We start from the raw sequence: 21,132 nt of genomic DNA on the forward strand, positions 1-21,132 counted from the left end.
TGGACTTACTTGTCTGTCTTTGGTTTGTGTATCCCTAACATTTTCCCGTTGCTCTATATTACACTCATTTCCCATGGTGTTATTTTTAATTTTGAATAAATAAATGGAAAAAAAATATGTAGAAAAGTGTCATCAAGTTAAACAACTGCAATAGCTCTTTCAGAGTCAATCTGGTTTCTCATCTATCCCTATTTTATTTAAAGCATATAATTCTTATCCCAAGGAATAATTTGAATTGACCATGTAAGTCATGTTTTTACCCTAGTAAAAAAAAACAACATGGGTACTTAAAATGGTGTATGAAAAGTTCCTGTTGGGTAAACACAGTAAACACTTGCCAGCATTTTACATTTGGTCACTTTCTTTTTAAATACAAAAAAGCAATGATCTTTCAGGGTAATCCCCTGCCAAATCGCTTCAAAATATGAAGGTATAAAATATGAAGCCATTTTTGAACGGTAAGGGAATTAATCCCATGCCAATTTATTTTAAATATTTCTACAATTTTAAGAATGATGAAAGTACTTTCCTTTTTCTTTTAATCTGAGTTAGAAGAAAATTATCACACCCAGTTTAAGATCCCCTATGCAAAGTTTCAGTCAAAAGGAAATTGTTACCGCTGAGTTATAAACACCTGAAAATAGAACTTTTATTGTGGAATCTCCGACACAACCTTAAGCTATAGTGTTGCCAGTGACCTTCATTTAATTACATATTTCATAACTGTCAAGCAACATTTGAATGGACTAGTTTCAGTCATTCACCTGAGATTCTCAAAGGAAATTCTTGACACGCATTAATGTTTCAATCCCCAGATGGTAAACATTTTGTTATTCCTTCTTGTTAGCTGTCAAGAAGGAGTGTGTGTGTTGCTGAGGTTGTTGTTGATCCAGAGCTCCACAAACAGCAGGGTAGCATTAGCACAATGGGTCTAATGTTTCAGAGTACATACTATATATTTTAAACTTTTACTGCCTTTAAACAGTCTAAGGGTAAGGCTGATGGTTGGAGACAAAAAGGGAATAGTTGAAATTATAGCATTGATCTCAGTGCTTAAACTGTAAAGAGACAAACCCATTTTTGTAAACCGCTGACCCAAAGGGAAGGATGAATTGCAGTTTCATTCACACAGAAAACATTCTCTCCCACCCCCATCCTTATTTAGTGCAATTTCCATTTGATCCTTTCTCTTTCCAACCACCCTCCAAAAACAAAAAATAGCCACGGGTGTGCTTTTATTCTTTACATTCCAGGACCGAGACCTACACCCATTGTTAATGCATGGAAACAAAAATGAAATAATTTTGATCTGATTCTCTATATAGTGTAACTTCTTTACATAAAGGGAAAAAAAAAACATGTAAAATAATGTTCCCACCACTACAAACAGCCTGCAGTTTGTGTCCTGTGGCATAATCTCACAACAACAAATTTATCAGAGATTTTAAGGTGCAGAGGAACAAGTTTTACACTTCTGATAAGTGAGATTTGAAAAACCAGTCATCCTAGGTGCTTTTGCATAAAATGATCTCCTTCTGGTTGCACAGAAAAGCAGATTGCTCTCTCAGACACATTACTTCCAGCCGCAGCCAAACTCTGCATTAACAGCTGCCTTCAAGCCTTCATTATTTCTTTCTGAGTTACTCTCCTGACAGCCACAAAGAGTCCAACGTCAAGGAGCCCTCATATTCATCTTCTTTTCAAACTTCCTCGCTTTTAGTTCTGGGCTCACTTTTTTTCTTTGCTATCTTTTACAGCAAAACAAGTTGACTAGCCCTCATTTAAGTGTGCTATGTAGCCCAGAGCTCACTCTTCCCTACTTGGTATTCTGAAAGCCTAGCTAAACACAATATTAAACTATAGTCTTGGAGTAATGCCATTTACAGCAGACGCTGCAAGGTTTAGTGCCCTAAGCAGACTTGTCTGCTCAATGTGTTTGTGTAGAGCTGACCATCAGTTTGTGCCAGTTTACTATTCTTTTCCTTAGATCCACTTTGTCAAGCCAGATATAAGCTTCACCAATCAGTGTCTTTTTCATAAACTTCCCTCCATTGGAGACAAGCAGAATCTGGGAAGAAAAAAAAACATGGTTAAAATTGTCTTATTTGCTTAATTACACATACCACTTGCTGGTGTACAATAAAGATTCAGAAATGTTGACATCTAGGTTTGCACCTGTAGAACAGTAAGGAAACATCAACGCACAGCCTACTACACAAGGATATTACCCCATTTGAGAGGAAATGCAGTGAACGCAGAGCTTCTCCCCTATTCCACTTCCTTGTTCTGTGATCTACTGGCTAGAGCAGATGAATGGAATTCAGCAGTCCTGGAGTCTATCCTCAGTTCAAACGCAAAATGTGGCCAATTTTTTGACAATGGCCTATAATTTTGGGAGCCCAGTTTTAGACATCTAGGTGTGTGCATTTGGGACTTAATCTCTATGTACCTTTGTGATGTTGCACCCCCATAATGCTTTATGGAAATATGCTTATGAATGTAAATATAACATAACTGGAATATGTTTTATGCTACATATGCCATATAACATATCTCCGGAAAGGTTATGATCTACTGAATATATTCATCCCATTTGTAGGCATGTATCATTTTTGTACTCGAAGTTATGAATATTGGCTGTGTACTTGCTTGATTTTAAATAGCCTTAGTGAAGCATTTGGTTAGCTTCTTGAGAAAGGAATGTGCAAATTAAGTGCCCAGTCAAGAAACACTTAATGAACAATGGATCTTGGAAGACTCCAATCCACATAAGAAGTCTTCCTGGAAACATTCAAGATAGAATGTGGTCAATGGCTGCTGCCTGTAAAAACTGAGTCATGCATGGACATGTGACTTGCCCATGTGACTCCAAAACTCCATCTTGGAGTTGGACTTTGCATAGGAGAGAGGAGGCAGTCTCCACCCACGAGAGAAAGTCTATTTAAGCCCCTGGGAGACCCCTCCATTTTGTCTTCGGCTGGCTCAAGAGGTAGCCTCTCCACCCCTGAAGGTTACCTAAAAGAGACTGGAACAAAGGACAGTAGCCACAAGGATGGGAGTGATTGCTGGACCCAGACTAGAAGGAGGTTAGTCTGTAAAAGAAGCTTACTGGAACACCTCTAAGGGTGAGGTTTCATCTGTAATCACTTTCTTACTGTATTAGGCATAGGCTTGCATGTTTTATTTTATTTTTCGTGGTAATTCACTTTGTTCTGTCTGGTATTACTTGGAACCACTTAAATCCTACTTCCTGTATTTAATAAAATCAATTTTTACTTATTAATTAACCTAGAGTATGTATTAATACCTGGGGTGGGGGGGGGCAAGCAGCTGTGCATATCTCTCTATCAGTGTTATAGAGGGGAAAAAATGTATGAGTTTACCCTGTATAAGCTTCATAGAGGGTAAAACGGATTTATTTGGGGTTTGGACCCCATTGGGAGTTGGGCATTTGAGTGTTAAAGACAGGAACACTTCTTAGGCTGCTTTCAGTTAAGCCTGCAGTTTGTGGGATGTGCTTCAGACCTAGGTCTGTGTTTGTAACCAGGAAGCGTGTCTGGCACAACCAGGCAGGGTTCCAGAGTCCCAAGCTGGCAGGGAAAGCAGGGGCAGAAGTAGTCTTGGCACATCAGCTGGCAGTCCCAAGGGGGTTTCTGTGATCCAACCCATCACAACCTTATTTTCCTCATGTGTAAAATGGGTACAATAATACTTCATAAAGGTGTTGAGAGGCTGTCTTCATGAGTGTCAGTCATGCATTTTTAAAGTCTCAGATGAAAGGCACTATATAAATATTATACACAGGAAAACTATGTCAAAACAACACGATGAACGTTGCAAAATCAAGCACTCAAAAGTTAAGAAATGCCAGAATTAAGGTTGCTTGTCCCAGTCACCTCCTCACCCCAACTCCCAGGCTCCTTCTCCCCACCTCCTAGCCTCTGGTCCCAGTCTATTCCTTCAAGCTCCTTGCCTTCGTCTACTGCCCTATCCGTGAAGATTCAGCTCTTATCCCCTCTGCAGCTTCAGACAGCTTCTACCTCCACATTGCCTGGGTCCAGCAGGAGGGGCATTTAGAGCACAGGAATGACTGTTCTCAGTTCCAGTATGCTCAGTCTCAAACCCAGGCCCAGACCCCAGCATTGCCCACAGAAGCCCTGAGCTGCAATTGCAAGAGAAGTGCTGCTCAGCCTTGAGCTGGAGCATGCCCAGAGTAGATAGAATGTTTTGAGATTTTAGCTGCTCAAAATTGAAAAAAAACCAAACAACCTTTTGAGCATGTGTGAGCTGCAATTTTTCAAAGGCAAGATTTGAGCAGATTTTCATAGGTGTGATAGCATGTCCCTTTAAATGTTTGAACAGTCCCCCCACTCCCTAATGCAAAGCCTCTCTTTCATGTTGGTTTCTGATTTGCAGCTAGGACAAAAAAGCCACCACACAGCAGAGGGCTGTGTTTCTATTAGCTCCCTCTGTGCCTATTTACTTCTCTGCTGGGTCCAAACAGAACAATGGGGATGGCAAAAAATACATCCTGAAACAAAAACAATATCCCCTGCCAAATTTCAAGTCCCTGCTGCAAAGCACAGGGGCACTAGATCTTTTCAAAGGAAAGGTCATCGGAAATTTTTAACATGGGCAAAACAATAAATTTTCTGTAGCCTCTTTCTTTGAAAGAGCTCAGCTGTGTGGGCCGACATTTTTCAAACCAATTCAGCCTGAAGCAGACACCCCGTATGGAAAATTGTAGCCCAAAATGGTTAAAGTTTGGCCGTTATAAGTAACTATATGTTGGGCAACCATAATAATAGTAGGTGGTACCATCAGTCCTGCCTATAATAAAGAGACATTGTTATGTTTAAATGAAGTGAGCTGTAGGTCACGAAAGCTTATGCTCAAATAAATGTGTTAGTCTCTAAGGTGCCACAAGTCCTCCTGTTCTTTTTATTAGGGTTAACAGGTAATGAAAATTAAGAAGAGACGTAGGCTGTCGCCTACCTTTGCACCAACCCAAGCAGCCAGCTGGACACACCGAGGAAAGCAGGGTGCACCAGTGAGAGCTGGGGCAATGTGCACAGCCCACTGACATGCTGAGCAGCAGGAAGAGGGATTTTGCCTCCTGGTGCAGCTCCACTCAAGCTTTGATGTGTGCCAGATTGTAAATTAAACAAGCTGGCTCCAGTGCGCTATGCTTCACATCTATCTCTTTGAGCTTCAGTAAATTATTTCTAATAAATGATAACAACACCTGGCTGTTAAGTAGCATTTTGCATCTGAAGATCTCAAAGTTCTCCGCAGAGCTGAGTAAATATCATTATCCCCTTTTAGCGATGGGGAAATAGAGACTATGCAACTTGCAGAATCTGTGTTCATGAGTCAGAGGCATAGCTGTGACTAGTACCCAAATCTTCTGACTCTTAGGGCATGGCCACACTTGTAGTTGTAGAGCGCTGGGAGTTAAAGCAGCCTTCGAAGACCACAGCAGGGAAAACGCTGCCGAGTGTTTACACTCTCAGCTGGAAGCGCACTGGCGTGCAGTGCATTGTGATAGCTATCCCAGCATGCAACTGGCTGCAACGTGCTTTTCAAATGCAGGGGGGTGGGGTGTGACAGGGAGTGCGTTGTGTGTATGTGGAGGGAGAGAGAGTGGGTTTTGGGGGGCTGAGAGCGTGTCAGCATGCTGTCTTGTAAGTTCAGACAGCAGCAGACCTCCCTCTTCCCCTGCCTGCCTCTCTCTCACTCACTCAAAGCAAGCAGGATTCCTCAGTAATGGTTCCTTTGTCCCGGAGCAGATAAGCAGCCAGCTGTCAGAAACAGAGCTTTGAAAGGGCATATCCGCATTCCTACAGCGAGTTCAAAACAATGACAAGAGTGGCCACTTGACCTAAGAGGATTATGGGACATTTCCGGAGGTCAATCAGAGAGCAGTAATGCAACACCTCATGCACAGTGGCGCAGCAGTGCTCCAGCGGGGGCACAGCAAATGTTATTCCACTCGCTGAGGTGGAGTACCAGCAGCGTTATAGCCACGGAGTCAGAATGCTCTACGTGCCAGTGTGGATGGGTAGTGAGCTAGTGCGTATGGGGCTCCTTTATTATGCTGAAAGTCGCAAGTGTAGCCAAGCCCTTAGTCTTGTGATTAATTCACCTACAAGACCATCCTTCCCCTAAAGACATGACATTAGGTACACTGCATTCAACCTACTAAAAGAAAGCAAGAGAGTGGAGATAACGGTGCTATTTCCTTTGCAATCTTATTTTTTAAGTAACCTGTTAGGCAAGTCACTGGGAATGGGAGTTTGATCTCTAATTCCCAAAGCACAGCATGGAAGACATATAAAATTATGTTGTAATAAGATGCAGAATTACCTGAAGAGAATGCCCAGCAGGACTCAAACTAAATCTAAACGTCTCGTTAAATGAAGGCTCTCGGTCGTGCCTGCACACTCTGGTTTTCTTCTTAATTACTCTCTTCTGGGTAGAGATATTGACAACATACAGCTTCACATACAGATCTGTGGAAGAAAGATTCAACCTATGATACAGGCGCTCTTAAGGTGTCATTGTCACTACAGATTTCAATGGATGAGAAGTACGGAGACAAAATACACCTCTGTATACCGTGGAGCCATATCCTGCTGTCATTTACACCGGAGTGAAACTAGAGTCACTCCACTGAAGCCAAGGAAGTTACTCTGGATTTGCACTGGTGTCACTGACAGCAAAACCAGTCTTGATGTCTTTATGGCTCTGTCAAAATATTACTGCTGGTAGGAAATTTTCATCTGAAATATTTTTTCAATGAAAAGTACCTTTTTTTGACAAAACAGAAATTTTCACCAGAAATGTCTATTTTTTGTGAAAACACAAAACTGACAAATGTTCATTTTTAATGCAACAATAAATTGAAACATTTTGAATTCGACATAAATGCAAAAAACATTTCAAGAAAAATTTCAAAAAACACATTTTCATCAAAAATGTTCACAGGAACAAAAAAAACATACGTCATTTTGCTTAACAAACAAAATGATTTTTCTATGGCAATAATATCATCAAATGTGTGAGTCAGTGTCCTGCTTGTTACTCATTACTGTATCATAAAGCTGTTTCTGACTGGTACCTGGTAAGTGATCTGGAGATTTAAACTTGTAGGTGATATTTCTGCACTGAAGGATTTCAACTATTAGCTGTTCTCCATCAGTCTTCATTTCCTTCTTCAATGCAATCTTGATTTCACCTATCACCTGGGTTTTACCTGGAAAGCAGAAAAACAAAACCCATTATAGTGAAGGGAAATGGAGGGGGGCTCTAAGTACTGTATTTAGGAAGGAGATTGTGTTATACTTTTCTCATTTGTTACAATGAGAGGTGCTGTATAAAAACAATGACTAGATAAAAGCAAACAGGGTAGACATATGCAGTCAACAGTAGCACATACAGTCACAGACATCAGAACTTATTTAATTCAAGAAGCAAATAAGGGAATATTTTCTAAAGTGAGTTAGGAGCCTAATCCCATTTTCCAAAGCGACAGTTATTTTGGGCCAGATTTTCAAACGTGTTGAAGTAGCTAATACTACAGATAGGCGCCTAATGGGCCTTCCAAAAGCACATAGGTACCTAATTCACATGAGCGTTACGCTTCTAGGAGTTTTAAAGATTCTGTTGGGTGCCTATCTGCATTTTAGGCATCTAAATACTTTTGAAAATCGGGCCCGATCTGTCTAAGTATCACTGAAAGTAAATGGGTTTAAGTTCCTAAGCCACTGAGATGCTATTGAAAGTTTTAGGTCAGGACTCTGAAATTACTCCATTCAAAAAGAATAAGGGATATTATTCAATGTACAATAAAGATTTATAAAAATCAAATTCATCCAATAAACATGTAAGTGCAATTATTTTGAACGGTCATGAATTCCCTAACAGCTCTCTGGACAGGACTACTCTATGTCAAACCATTACATTTGTATGTGAAGCTATGCAATTATATTCCCTTTAGACGATATACGATATTTTCCCCAGCCATTATGTGCATGTACAGTGCAGGGAAGGGGGCAGAAGAAAAGAGCCTTCCTCCACCTTTGTGCAGCCTGCACATGGACTAGGCAGAGTGGCAGGCCCACAGCCCAGGCATTGCTCTTGGCTAGATGCCCAGAGTGGAGGGTGATATGCTGCATTGCTTAAATGGGCAGAGATGTATGAGCACTCCCCGGTGCTCCTGGCAGAACATGTCCTGGCTCTGCAATAACCCCAAAGAGGGGCTGTGCCTAGATTACCTCTACCTGCCACTTTGCTGGTGTAACGTAATGTTTCACCTTCTTCTTCACTTGGGGCCTGATCCAAAGCCCAGTGAAGTCTGTGAGAGTCTTTGGTGTCTAACTCTTTGGTGCCAGCAGTCTGGAGTTTAATGCATTACCAGGAAATCCTTGCAGATGGTGCCAAGGAGTTATCATAAAAAGTGATCTTGATGAATGGAAACAATTAAACATGTGCCTTTCAAATTGCTACAAAATCTTGCTTTTCTTAAAGCATCAAAACTCCCAAAGTGACTTTTAGATGCTACTTCCATGTCCCATGAATATATTACAGCACTTGAATAGTTCCCATTACACAGCACCAGCTGCTGGAGCACAGATTTCCATGAGAAAATCCTCACACACTATATTGTTTTCTCCATTTAAATAAATTTGTATTGAGTCATGGAAAGCAGTCAGCTCATTACAGAATGACCACAAACTGGCACCTGGTAGCATCAGAGGATGAAATCCTCACTCAGCTGAAGTCTTCCCATTGACTTTAGTGGAGTCAGGATTTCACCCCTAGAGGGACAGAAGGAGCTCTTATGTGGGCAGGTGAAATTACTGTCAAGCCTGGCAATCAGAAAACCTTCCCTTGAGGGTCTGCTCCTGCTCTTAATCCATTCATGAGAGTTTTGCTTTGACTTACATTCCATCAATCAGAGCACTCATTTTTTTTTTGCCAGACCCACTAACACAATGTATAGAGCTTGACTCTCTTCTCATGCAAAATAGGTCTAACCCCCTGAATGTAATTACACCAATGTAAAGCACATATGTGTGAAAGGGCAATGACACCCATGGTGTTAGGATCTGTGACTGTGGCAGAAATGGTTTACCAATAGCCAAGACTGGTGAAGAGGATGGTCAGATACGTTATTACCATTACCCATAAATCGGTTCCATCTGATGTGCCTCAGTGAGATTGTTAAGATGGCAATGGTATTAACCTGCAAAGTGCTGAGCAACCAATAGAAACTGACAGTATTCAGCACATTGAGGGCTTGGACCCCAAGTACTGAAAGACTCAGAAATAGAGACGGGGGTAGAGCTGTGTTTTGCTCTGTAGACAGACTAGCAAAGGTGTTTATGAAGGCAGCACACATTTCAAAGCTACAGTGGCAAATATACCACTTGCTGTTGCTAGTGCTTTGGTCAGTGTTGTTTTTGCATTGAATCCCATAATAATTAACTACGTGAAGCCAGTATAAACAGTTGTAGCAGAAACGTGTGATTAGTTTCAGGCAATCTTCACTTAACCACCAGCCTTTCCTAGAACAGCTGCCAAGCTTTTTATTTTATTGTCTCTTCCATCCCCACCCCTTTTACATTCATTTGCAACATTTGTTGAGGCAACAGCTTTCCTGGCAGAGTCTGCTTCCTTTTTTATTTTTTCTTCCCTTCACTTACATGTCTTTTCAAAATAACACAAAATCAGTCAGCATGGAGAAATGTTACATGGGATTCAGTGGACTAGAGAGAGAGAGAGATATGCTTACAATATCTTACAGTGTGCCTGAAAAGGTCAGTCCCATTTTATGATGCAGCACTTCAGTGTCTCACTATCTAGCATTTTACTGTAGATCAGTGTGTATCTCCACAGATACTTTTCTGCTATAACAGCTACACAGGGAAAACATATTTCCTTGGGGAGGATACTTGAAACCTGATAACACTCCTGTATCTCCTAACTCATTTTCACTTCTCCCATTGTGTGAGATTGAAGATGTTCAACCTGACTCTTTGAGCCCTTGCACCAGCCTCATGAAACAGGGGACTGAATCACATTGTTGATTTAAAGAACCAAAACTGTTTTAAAGACTCAGAATTTACCTCACTTCCTTCCAACTCTTTGGCTTCCTCTTTCCATTCTCTCCTTTCACCCACCCTGGCATAATCACTCTGAATGGGATATAAGACGTATCCCATATCCGCATTGGTTTGGGGTTTTGGTTCGCAGCATACAAACACATTTAAAGAAGGGCTACATTGATGGGGTAGTCACTATATAACTGTCTAGAACTGTTCATGAGGGTTCACGGTCAGTGAAGACTGAGCATTTCTTTAAAAATGGGCTTGGCTTTACCTATTTTGAGATAGTTTAAAATTTATTCTCCTGCATCTTTGTGGCTAATCTTGGAGTTCAAGGTGCTCAATACCTTATAGGATTGGACCTTCATTGCACAGTTGATGATACATTGATGGTTTATCCAGAAAAAATCCAAACCTTGTGCACTCACCCTCTCCTGAAATAAGACAGTTTTTGTACATTATTAAAATCTTACCTCGTTGTCAAAAACATATTTACTCAAGTGCAGGGTAACGGGCACGTCTAGCTGAATTAAAACCACCTTAGAACTGTGTTAGCAAGAACTATGTAATTAGAGTCTTTAAAAAAATATAGCTATGATTAAGTATTTAATGAGTTTCTGCAAGACAGGATAATTATTGCTTATTATTAGGCCATCAGATTTATTAAGCATCCGTTAGCAATTAAGAACTAATTGATTCAATAATTTGCTGAAAACTATTTTGTTAAATGGTAACCTTAAGAAGTTGAGGGGTGTTATAAACTTAATTTGCTCTAGTGCCCATGATATAAACCCTTATTCATATATAACTATGAGCCTCCATATTGCTAGGACATTGGATGACTAGAGAATTTATTAATTAATTCATTTATCTGCAGTTATTGTACCAATTTACTGCATTTATAAATCATGGGGCTTTGTTTCAGCTCTGCAAAGTTGGAAGTATTTGTAATGTCATTTTGCAGTGTTGTTTAAGTTAATTATTAGTACCAGAACCTCCAGCTACCCTCTTTTGAAAGTTATGTCTATTCATAAGGCATGGATTTCACCCTTTATCTTAATTTATTTTTAATCATATACCTGCTATCAGCCAGAGCTTGTCCTAGGAAGGAATGAACAGTGATGTTACCCTTTGGTTGAAGCACCATTTGAGTAGTGAAACCATTGACTATGGGATCAGTGACAAAGTCTTTGGAGCAAAACTGGATGAATAGTTTATTCACTGAAAATGCTGTTTCAGTCGACCTGAAAATATTTGGAGGAGATGGTGGGGTGATGCTGCTTGCCCCACCCTCTGACCTATATCCCAGTACTTCGGGCACTCCTCTGGGATGTGGGAGACCTAGGTTTGAATTCCCAATCTGGAACAGACCTGAAATGGACTTTTTCAATTCACAGAAAATGCTAACAATTTTTAGTTAGTTTTGACCAAAATATCTTTATTTTTTTTGTAACTACCACTGAACGAAACAGTCAGTTATTAGCTCAGCTCTGGTCATTCTTCTTCTTCTTCCAGCCCAGTTCAGCAAAACTGTTGAGAATGCACAGAATTTGTAGTCTCGTTAGGGCAGAGCCCATTTTTTTGTTCTGTGTTTGTACAGCACCGAGCACAATGGTCCATGCCTGGGGCTCCTAGGTGCTGCTACAATGCAAATAAATAAATAAAACAAACAAACAAGAGAGATAGAAGACTCCTGCTAGAAAAGAAGCAAAATGACAACCCCTCCCCAGTGTTTCTATATTAGCTTGTAAGACAGACACTACTTCCAGTGTACACAGGAAATACACAGCTCACAGGGGCTATGTTCCTCAACATGAGAGAGGTAGAACCACAGACTATCTCCCTTCTGCCCACTTCCCAAATGGACCAGCCTCTTGAATTGGTGCTTTCTGCCACATTATACTTTATAGCCCAAATCCTCTACCTAACATCCAAACCAAGTAACTCATCTGGGTGCTGGAAAATTAGGCAGAATGAATGAGGGGCCCTTGCCAGGCACATGGTGGCAACAGAATTTCTCTCTGACTGCAGTGCTCCCTACTCTACTGTATGTGTTGGTGGGGAGGAGCCATGTAGCAGTGAATTATTTAAACCACACACCCCCGTTTCTCCCACTGAGCATGTGCAGGGAGATGGCACCTGCACTGCACAAAGAATATATATACCCCCTTGAATCCTGCCAACAAATTGCATTGTTCCAATACAATGAAGCCTTCCAAACTTACAGAGGAATGGGCAGGATTTATCTCCTTAATGAACATTCTGAATGCCAAACCCAAGACCAGATTATCCTACATGGAAGTATATATACATAAGGGAAGAGACAGCTGGCTAAATAACGAGGAAAACCTTTCAGATTTTACTTTAGATGGTGTGCAAGGCTTCTGGTATACATGTTCTGTTTTGGAAGAATATTCTGCATTAAGTTTAAGTTAATTCCTTATCTTCTAATTGGTCCTAAAAGCTATTTTTAAGTATGCTCTGAAGACTTGCTATTTTTGACTGTAAATGTTACATCGCTCATCCTAAAATAATAAATGACACTTCATACAATTTCCATAATCTTGTAATGTACAGCATAAGATGAAGAGATGTGGGGTAATCATCAGAGTGTCATTACAGGCATAAGAACTGAAATAAAGACTTCCTTTGTTGGAATCTAATTCCATTTCTTTAGTTCTTTATGTTTTAATACCCAAAAGGAATTGAATTAATGAGCTGTGGGAACCGCACAATATTCATTGATGGAATATTGGCATTTCTTTTTTGATATTTCCTTTACTTTTGTCACACGGATATCTAGTCATGTGGACATGGAACAGTTATAATGATTTCTAGCATGGTATAATGAGACAGGATGTATTCTGCGATTAAGCATTGTGCGTGCAGTTAGGCATTTGTATCACTTAACCTAGCATGCTCTTTGGTTCAGCTAAATTAGAAGAATAAAAATCCAACTTTCTCCCTCCACAGTACTTAGAAAAAAAGCTAGAATTGGTAGCATTATGGTATTACAGCATTAACATTGCAAAAGGGTATTAAAGTCTGGGTGCATGAATGAGTACCTAGAACTCCTGAAGTCTGTCCCCAGATCCCAGCCCCAAATTGACTTTGTGGCCTTGGAAAAGCCAGTTTAGCTCTCTACCTCACCTCTAATATAGGGATAATACTTACCTACCTAACCATGAATCCTATCCTTTTGGATTCATTATATAGCACCAGATACACAGCAAAGAAAGGTACTTCTCTCCCCCTTCTGTATTCCATGGGAGGAACAGCAGAATTGCAGCCTTTGTGCCCTCTTGGGAATGCATGATAACCTAAAGAGGGTGGAGAGAGGAGCTAGTGCCATGCCTGTGTCCTCCTCCACCATGCACTGACCAGTGGAGCTAGCTGGCCACACATGGGGCTATAAGCTTCTCTCCACCAAAGGATGCAGTAGCAGTTGTGTAGCCTCTGCTGAATGCCTTCTGTGTCTCTGGAGCACTGTGGTTTCATCCTGCCTTCTTGCCCCAAAAGACAGGGGTATCACAATGGTCCATCATGGTAAATCAGTCTGAAAATAAATAGTGCTGTAAATGCTAACTATTATTTAAATTCCAGCTGACTGATATTACCTCATCCATCATGATATTAACTGGCATTTTGAAAATCATACCAGCCTATAATTCCAATCATATGAGAAAAACCCTGCAGCCCTTACTCGGGCAAAACTACCAGTCAATGGGGAGCATTCCCTGCATACAAACAGCAGAAGTTAGCTCAACAATTTACGCTTTTTATTAAAAAAAATCATTCCATTTATTTGCAATGGTCTCAGTTCATGTCATAATGCATTTCATCCTGTCATGGTGACATGAGCCAGCAGCAGAGCTATTCTGAAGTAATGATGGATGAACATTATAAGGAATGTCTCAAATCCTTCATATGCCAGAGGTTTTCTATTCTATTCTCACCGCTTTGAGATCTTCCCCTTCCCCTCTGTTCTTTGGGTCCTATCTATCTCCCAAATGAGTCACATCTTTCTCCTTTAGCCTCATAAGTACATTCCCTGAAAACTCCTACAGTCAGTTTGCAGCCTGGTTCCATCCCTTCACTCTCCCTTTCTGAAAGTAACCAGTTGTTTGATCGACCCACCTACCACATCCTTGATGTCACTAACATTTTCCACCACCACTCTCCAAATCCAAATTAGTGGAAGGCCTATGTAGCTCTCAGCTCTGCCCTCCCTCCTCCATTGGCTGATATTCCAGGTAGTCCAGCAGACCACAGCAGGTCTGGTGGTCTCTGCTTCTTTAGCTGCTGCCTTCAAATCTTGCATGATCCCTAAGGTCAGAGGTAGAATCAGAAAAATGCAGGCTGGAAGGGACCTCGACAGGTCATCTAGTCCAACCCCCTGCACTGAAGTAGGGCCAAGTAAATCTATATCACCCCGGACAGCTGTTTGTTTAACCTGTTCTTAAAAACCTACAAAAACGGGGACTCCAGAGTCTCCCTCGGAAGCTTATTTCAGTGTTTAACTGTCTTTAGAAGGAGATAGTTTTCCCTCATACCTAACCTAAATCTCCCTTGCTACAAATAAACCCCATTACTTCTTGTAATACCTTCAGTGGACATGTAAATAATCGATCACTGTCCTCTTTATACAGTTCTTAACTTCAACATCCAACCACTGGATCATGTTGTACCTTTCTCTACTATACTGAAGAGCCCATTATATATTTGTTCCACATGTAGGTACTTACACACCATAACTAAACAACACCTTGCTCTTCTCTCTGTTAAACTAACTAGATTGAACTCATTGAGTGTCACTGTAAGGCATGTTTTCTGGTCCTTTTTCCATGGCTCTTCTCTGAATTTGCTCCAATTTATCAACATTCTTCTTGAATTATGGACACCAGAATTGGTTACAGTATTCCAGTAGCAGCACCAGTGCCAAATACAGACATAATGTAACCTTTCTGCTCCTACTTGAGAGCCCCCTGTTTATGCATCTGAGGATTGCATTAGCCCTTTTGGCCACAGCATCACACTGGGAGTTCATGTTCAACTGATTATCCACCATGACACAGCTCCTTTTCAAAAAGAAAAGGAGTACTTGTGGCACCTTAGAGATTAAAATTTATTTGAGCAAAAGCTTTCGTGAGCTACAGCTCTAAGATGCCACAAGTCCTCCTTTTCTTTTTGTGGATACAGACTAACACGGCTTACTCTGAAGCCTACTGTACAGTTCATTCAAATTTCAAGCTTAGGTTTAGAGTCTCAATGAATTTCTTAAAATAGCATTATAACTCTCCATATCTTTAATCACAGCAAGATAAATGGCGATGAATATTCCACTGTGATATTCTGATTAAGCTTGGTTCAACCTTATATAAAGGGTGATATCAGAGTCTCCAGATCCAGACCCATTGTCTGCATCAGCACAGCTAAAATGAATTCTGATTATGGAAGGCACACATAGCCCTTGTTTTTGTACGGGCAGTAGCTCAAATAAGGAGAAGGAAACAATTTATGTCACATATACACTGCTACCCAAACCCTGATTAATATAATACACATTAAGCCTTAGGAGGATCCCATTCTATTAGAGTTTTGCTAAAGCTATGAACACACTACAGATTACGTCAGTATAAGTTATGTCGCTCGGGGTGTGAATAAGGCTATGGCTACAATTCAGAGCTTACATCTGCTAGTGCAGATGCTCTAAGCTAACGGGAGAGAGCTCTCCTCTCGGCTTAAATACTCCAGCCCCATGAGCGGTGGTAGCTAGGTCAGTGGGAGAAGCTCTCCTGCCAACATAGTGCTGTCTATACTGGCACCCAGGTTGGTGTAACTTAGGTCGCTCAGGGGTGTGGCTTATTCAGTATGGGTGTAGCTCTGCCGCTGTAAGCTCTGTAGTATAGCCGTAGCCTAAGAAAACACGTTTTTGCTAGAGAAAGAGTAAATCTGCAAGCTCCCATTAAAAACCTGCATTTAATATAACCTCACTACAAGAGGACAATCATCTTGGTCTAATATACTATAAGTGTTCTGTGAAAGTAGGACAAGTGAATCTGCAAGCTTTTTTCCATTCTGTTATATAATACACAAAGTGTTTCTTACTTATACAATAGGAAGACGACAGCTAGAGAGAAACTGCTTAGGTTCTTGCTCAGTTTATGATAATTTCAAAATCTGTTTTCCTCCCTTCTCCAACCAAGCAAATTTATCATTCCTTTTCATCTTGATTGCAAGGTTTATCCATAACTGTAACGGCAGTTCTGACTGTCAACCCCTTCCTGAGTCAGATTTTGCTGTCTTGGCCAAAATAATGCCAGATACTTACATACTCGGATCTCAGTGGACAAGGAAAGGCAAGAACAAAGATTTTAATTTCTTGAGCACTGTCACCGAGTGCAGACTCACCGGCAGTGCCTCCTACTGGTCGTCTCAGGGAATTAGCTCACCAGCCTCCGGAGCTCCCTCCTCAGGCCGGTGTCTCGCTTTGCTGCTGGCCACCATGTCTCTCCCAGGACCCCTGTACCCCTTTCCTCTGGGTGCTGTCCCCTGGCAGTACCCAACAATTCTGGGTCTCCCCCTCCCAGGGGAACCCCCCACGCACTATCCCTACCTCATCTCAGTCGTAGGCTCCTGCCAGTCACCAGCTAGTCCCTGTGCCCTGGGGCAGACTGCAGTATGAGCCACACATCACAGGCAAAGTTGGGTTTGGACCTGCTGCCTCTGTCTAACCTTGGGCTGTCCCCTGCAACCCCAGTACCTGCTGGGCCTAATGGTAGGCCGCAGCCTGGGGCTTTCCTGGCTGGAGCCCCGCAGCTCCTCCGGTCCTCCCCCGGCCCTGCTCCAATCTAGGTACTCTGCTTTGGTCCCTCTCTCTCAGAAGCTAGAGAGTCTCCCTCGGCCTCTGGCTCACAGCCTTTATAGACCCAGCTGAGCCCTGATTGGGGCATGGCCCCCAGCTGAGGCTGCTTCCCCAGTCATCCCCACTGCCTTCCTTCTACAAGAGCCCTCTCTCAGGGCTGTTCTAAACCCCTCTGGGCCTGAGCGGGTGTCCACCCCGCTACACCCCACCCCCCTCAAAACCCCCACACCTGGGGGAAGAGGGGCCTCTCAGCCAGGGCTCCCTGGGACTAGCCCTCCAGGCTTGCACACGTCTTCTCCCCGGCCTCCCAGGGTCGGGACATCTCCTGGACCTGGGTCTCCGCCCTCCGGTCGGCCCGTTCTGCGGCCTCCAGCCACGCCCGTATGTCTGGGTTTTCCAGACCCTCTTCCCCCAGGTCTGCATTCCCACTGTTACGTGGGCTCCCCGAACCTGAGTCCTGGCCTCCCGCTGGGCCCACATGGTCTGGGTCTCATCCTCAGCAACTAGCCCTTTGACGGTCTGGGTTCCCACCTCCTGCAGGGTTCCCTCCATTCGGGAGGTTGCCTCCTTCAGGTTTGGTCCTTCTGGGCCCACAGGCACCTCCTCCTGCCAGTTCCCCTCCTCCTTATGGCCCAGTGCCCGGCAGCCCCAACAAGCCCTCCACCTCCTCCCTGACCTGGACCTTTCTGTGTCCCTCTGTCCTGGGCATGCCCACCACAAGTGGCCCTTCTGCCCGCAGGACCAACAGGTTGGCAGCCACCCGGGTTCCCTCACCTGGTGGACTGTCTGCAGGAATTGTCCCCGTCTCTCCTCCAGGCGAGGTGCCCTGCCCCGGTCCCAGTAGGGACAATCCCTTTTTAAATGTCCCTGCCTTCTGCAGGCATAACATGTCCGCTGTTCGGCCACTCTCCACTGTTTCCTCCGCAACTCCTCCCAGAGGATCTTTGTCAGAGCCCACTGCTCCTCTACCAGCTGGCCTATGCTCTTATGGAGGGCCCATTGCGTCTCCCATATGGCCCGTTGGGCCCCTCGGATCCCCTGCAGGTGGTCAGCCCCTTCCTCTAGGGCGCTGACCCTGTGGTCCAACCAGGGACTGCATCCAGGGCCTCCCCATAGAAGACCCCCATGTACCCAGGATCTATCATCCCCTGGGTCACTCCTGTTGGGTAATAGTCCTGCTGTCCATGCCCTTACCCCTTGTATCAGGGGCAGACCACCTATGCCTACATTTGCCACCACTTGTCACAGGGCACAGACTCACTGGCAGCACCTCTTGCTGGTCATCTCAGGGAATTAATTCACCAGCCCCCAGAGCACCATCCTCAAACCGCTGTCTTGCCCTACTGCTGGCTCCCGTGTCCCTCCCAGGACCCCTGCACCCCTTTCCTCTGGGTGCTGCCCCCACAGTTCTGGGTCTCCCCCTCCCAGGGGAACCCCCCCACCCACTATCCCTACCTCACCTCAGTCATAGGCTCCTGCCAGTTACCAGCTAGCCCCCACAGCCTGGGGCAGACTGCAGTATGAGCAACTCATCACAGGCAAGGTTGGGTTTGGACCTGCTGCCTCTGTCTAACCTTGGGCTGTCCCCTGCAACCCCAGAACCTATTGGGTCTAATGCTAGGCTGCAGCCTGGGGCTTTCCTGACTGGAGCTCCCCAGCTCCTCCAGCCCTGCTCCAATCTAGGTACTCTGCTTAGGTCCCTCCCTCTCAGAAGCTAGAGAGAGTCTCTCTGGGCCTCTGGCTCACAACCTTTATAGAGCCAGCTGGGCCCTGATTGGGGCATGGCCCCCAGCTGAGGCTGCTTCCCCAATCAGCCCCGCTGTCTTCCTTCTACAACAGCCATCTCTCAGGGCTGTTCTAAACCCCTCTGGGCCTGAGTGGGTGTCCTCCCCGCTACAAGCATCCTATAGCAAATTTGGTTACCCTCTTTGCTCATATCAACTACTGAAGTCCCAGGAATTTACACATTCTGGTTTAACTGCTGGAAAGCTGAACAAATGAATTAATATCAATCTGGATTACATTATAGGACAATGAGAGCATAATGGACCTGAACCTAAGATGACTGAAGTCAATGCAAAGACTTTTATTAAATTCAGTGAGCTTTGGATCAGGGCCAATATTACCACTTTAGTCTAAGGTAGAAAATAGATAGTAGACATTGGGATAATCTGCCAAGGAAACTGGTAGAAAGCCCATTGCTTCAGACACTTAAGACTAGAGTAGAAAAAGCACTAGATAATAAGTTGTAGGAAAGTGATCTGGCAAATCGGGTTTATCCATCCCACAACTCTGTGGATCCAAATAGAATATTAGAATATAATTCATTGGATAGAATATTCTGTAGCTGACACAGCTGGGAGCCTGGACACCTAAATTCATGTAATGTGGAATGCACTGTTATATGATGAGAGCAACATAAGTGTTATAGTCTAAAACATGGGGGGGAATGAAAGATACCAAGCAAATTTCCTTAACATTAGATTGAAAACTCAATTCCTGTGATCACTACTGCCATTAGAAATTCCGGTTTAGGAAATTTCACACTTTATCCACTTGGGGGAGCAACATGAGAAAAAGACAAAATGTCTGCCTGTCCACAAAAACAAAAGCAGGTGTAACATACTGACATTCACAAAGAGCTCCCCCCCAACCCCTTTTCTTCAGCATAGAGATGATTTTAAAGTGACATCAGCATTGTGTGCTCAAATTTCATTTGTCTCCAATCATGTGTAGGTATGAACTGAAGAAAATACCTAGGCCATAGATCTTAAAAAGTGAATGCTTAAAGTTAGACATCTAAATCCTTATTTAATTTATTAAATAAGTTATTTAGGTAACTAGATAAATGGCCTGATTTTCAAAAGTGGTGACTTCAGTGGGAGCTGCTGGAAGCGCAGCACTTTTGAAAGTCAGGCTTCTTATTTCGCCTCCTAAATATGGACTTAAGTGTCCAACTTTAAGCATCCACTTTTGAAAATCTTTACAAATAAAACTATGTTAGAAAAACACTGAGGTTTTCTGGCTTAGCCGTTTGAAGGCAAGGGAAGTCAGTATTTTTGACGCTCTCCCTCTGTCCTAGAATGCCCCATACTGGGCCTGAGCATTTCAGGGATTTGCCTAAAGTGTATGCAAATTTGTATATGTGCGATCTGGGATAGGATTTCATTTCAGTTAAGCTGAATAATGCCAGACTGTGCATGTACTGCACAGAGAACACAGCACAGCATTGCTTGTATTCTGTATGCAGTGGAACAGGTTGTTTCCTTTCACATGTTATTCACAGCTTGAGTTGCTACAGTCATTTAAAAAAACCCATAAAAATGCACCTTACACACATTTACATACAGAGCTGTTTACAGCTTTTTGTTGTGAGAGGGTGAGGGGAAGAGAAAAGGATGTATCTATAGGCATACACAAGCTAATGCAGTACTTTAGTATTGTTAAATGACACGCACTAGGCACAGTTTCATTTCTTGTTAACCCCTGGGGGCCATAAGTTAAAGTTTTAAGAAGGAGACCATAATTTCCCAGCCTACTCTCAACTCCAAGAGGCTCATCATCTAAGGGCATAAAGTGGCCCTCAGATCTCTATAGGAGTTGCCAGCCTATTCAATCAAATGGAGGTGCTCTCTTGAAGTTGTGCCGATGCACCTCCGGACTCCCTTTTGGAATACATACGACAAAGTGTAGGGCACCGGAGCAGTTGCTGCCGCATGGATCCTTCAAGTGAAAAGCAGATTATGCTGTTAGAGTAACAGCTGTGTATAGCACTTTTTGAGTAGTCCCACTGACTTCAGTGTGACTTTCGGTGTTTGTACAGTACCTAGCACAAGGATCCTAGACTAGGGCTCCTAGGCACTACTGTAATACAAACAAGTAAATAAATATTAGTCGGTGTAAGTAAGATCATGGAATCTGGTCCACAGAATAGCCAGTTTAATGTATTGGTAAGAGCAGTAATAGCTATGCATGAGTCTAGCAAAACTCTTTGTATTAGAATAACGTAATAGACTTCAAGAAATCTAAGTCTACCTTCCAGTGTTGTCGGTGTCATATTGGGGCTGGCTGTGGGACTTGTGGCAACATTCTGCCCTAGGGTGACCAGATGAAATGGACAAAATATCGGGACACATGGGGGAAGCAAAAAAAAAAAAA

General features: G+C 43.0%; 1 protein-coding gene across 1 annotated transcript in view; it reads right to left on the minus strand.

The window, feature by feature from the left end:
• Nucleotides 1–476: 476 nt before the first annotated feature.
• Nucleotides 477–21,132, minus strand: part of PCLO (piccolo presynaptic cytomatrix protein) — a gene marked incomplete at its 5' end in the record, with an annotated part of 521,208 nt that continues 500,552 nt past the window's right edge. Inside the window, 3 exons of the mRNA XM_084610084.1 lie at nucleotides 477–2,068; nucleotides 6,367–6,512; nucleotides 7,121–7,255. Of these exons, the coding sequence (XP_084466210.1) occupies nucleotides 1,928–2,068; nucleotides 6,367–6,512; nucleotides 7,121–7,255 (422 nt within the window). The 3' untranslated portion in view covers nucleotides 477–1,927. The remainder of the gene's footprint in view (nucleotides 2,069–6,366; nucleotides 6,513–7,120; nucleotides 7,256–21,132) is intronic.

The sequence above is a fragment of the Lepidochelys olivacea genome, assembly GCF_965140295.1.
Source record: "Lepidochelys olivacea isolate rLepOli2 genome assembly, chromosome: 1".
Taxonomy (NCBI): Eukaryota; Metazoa; Chordata; order Testudines; family Cheloniidae; genus Lepidochelys; species Lepidochelys olivacea.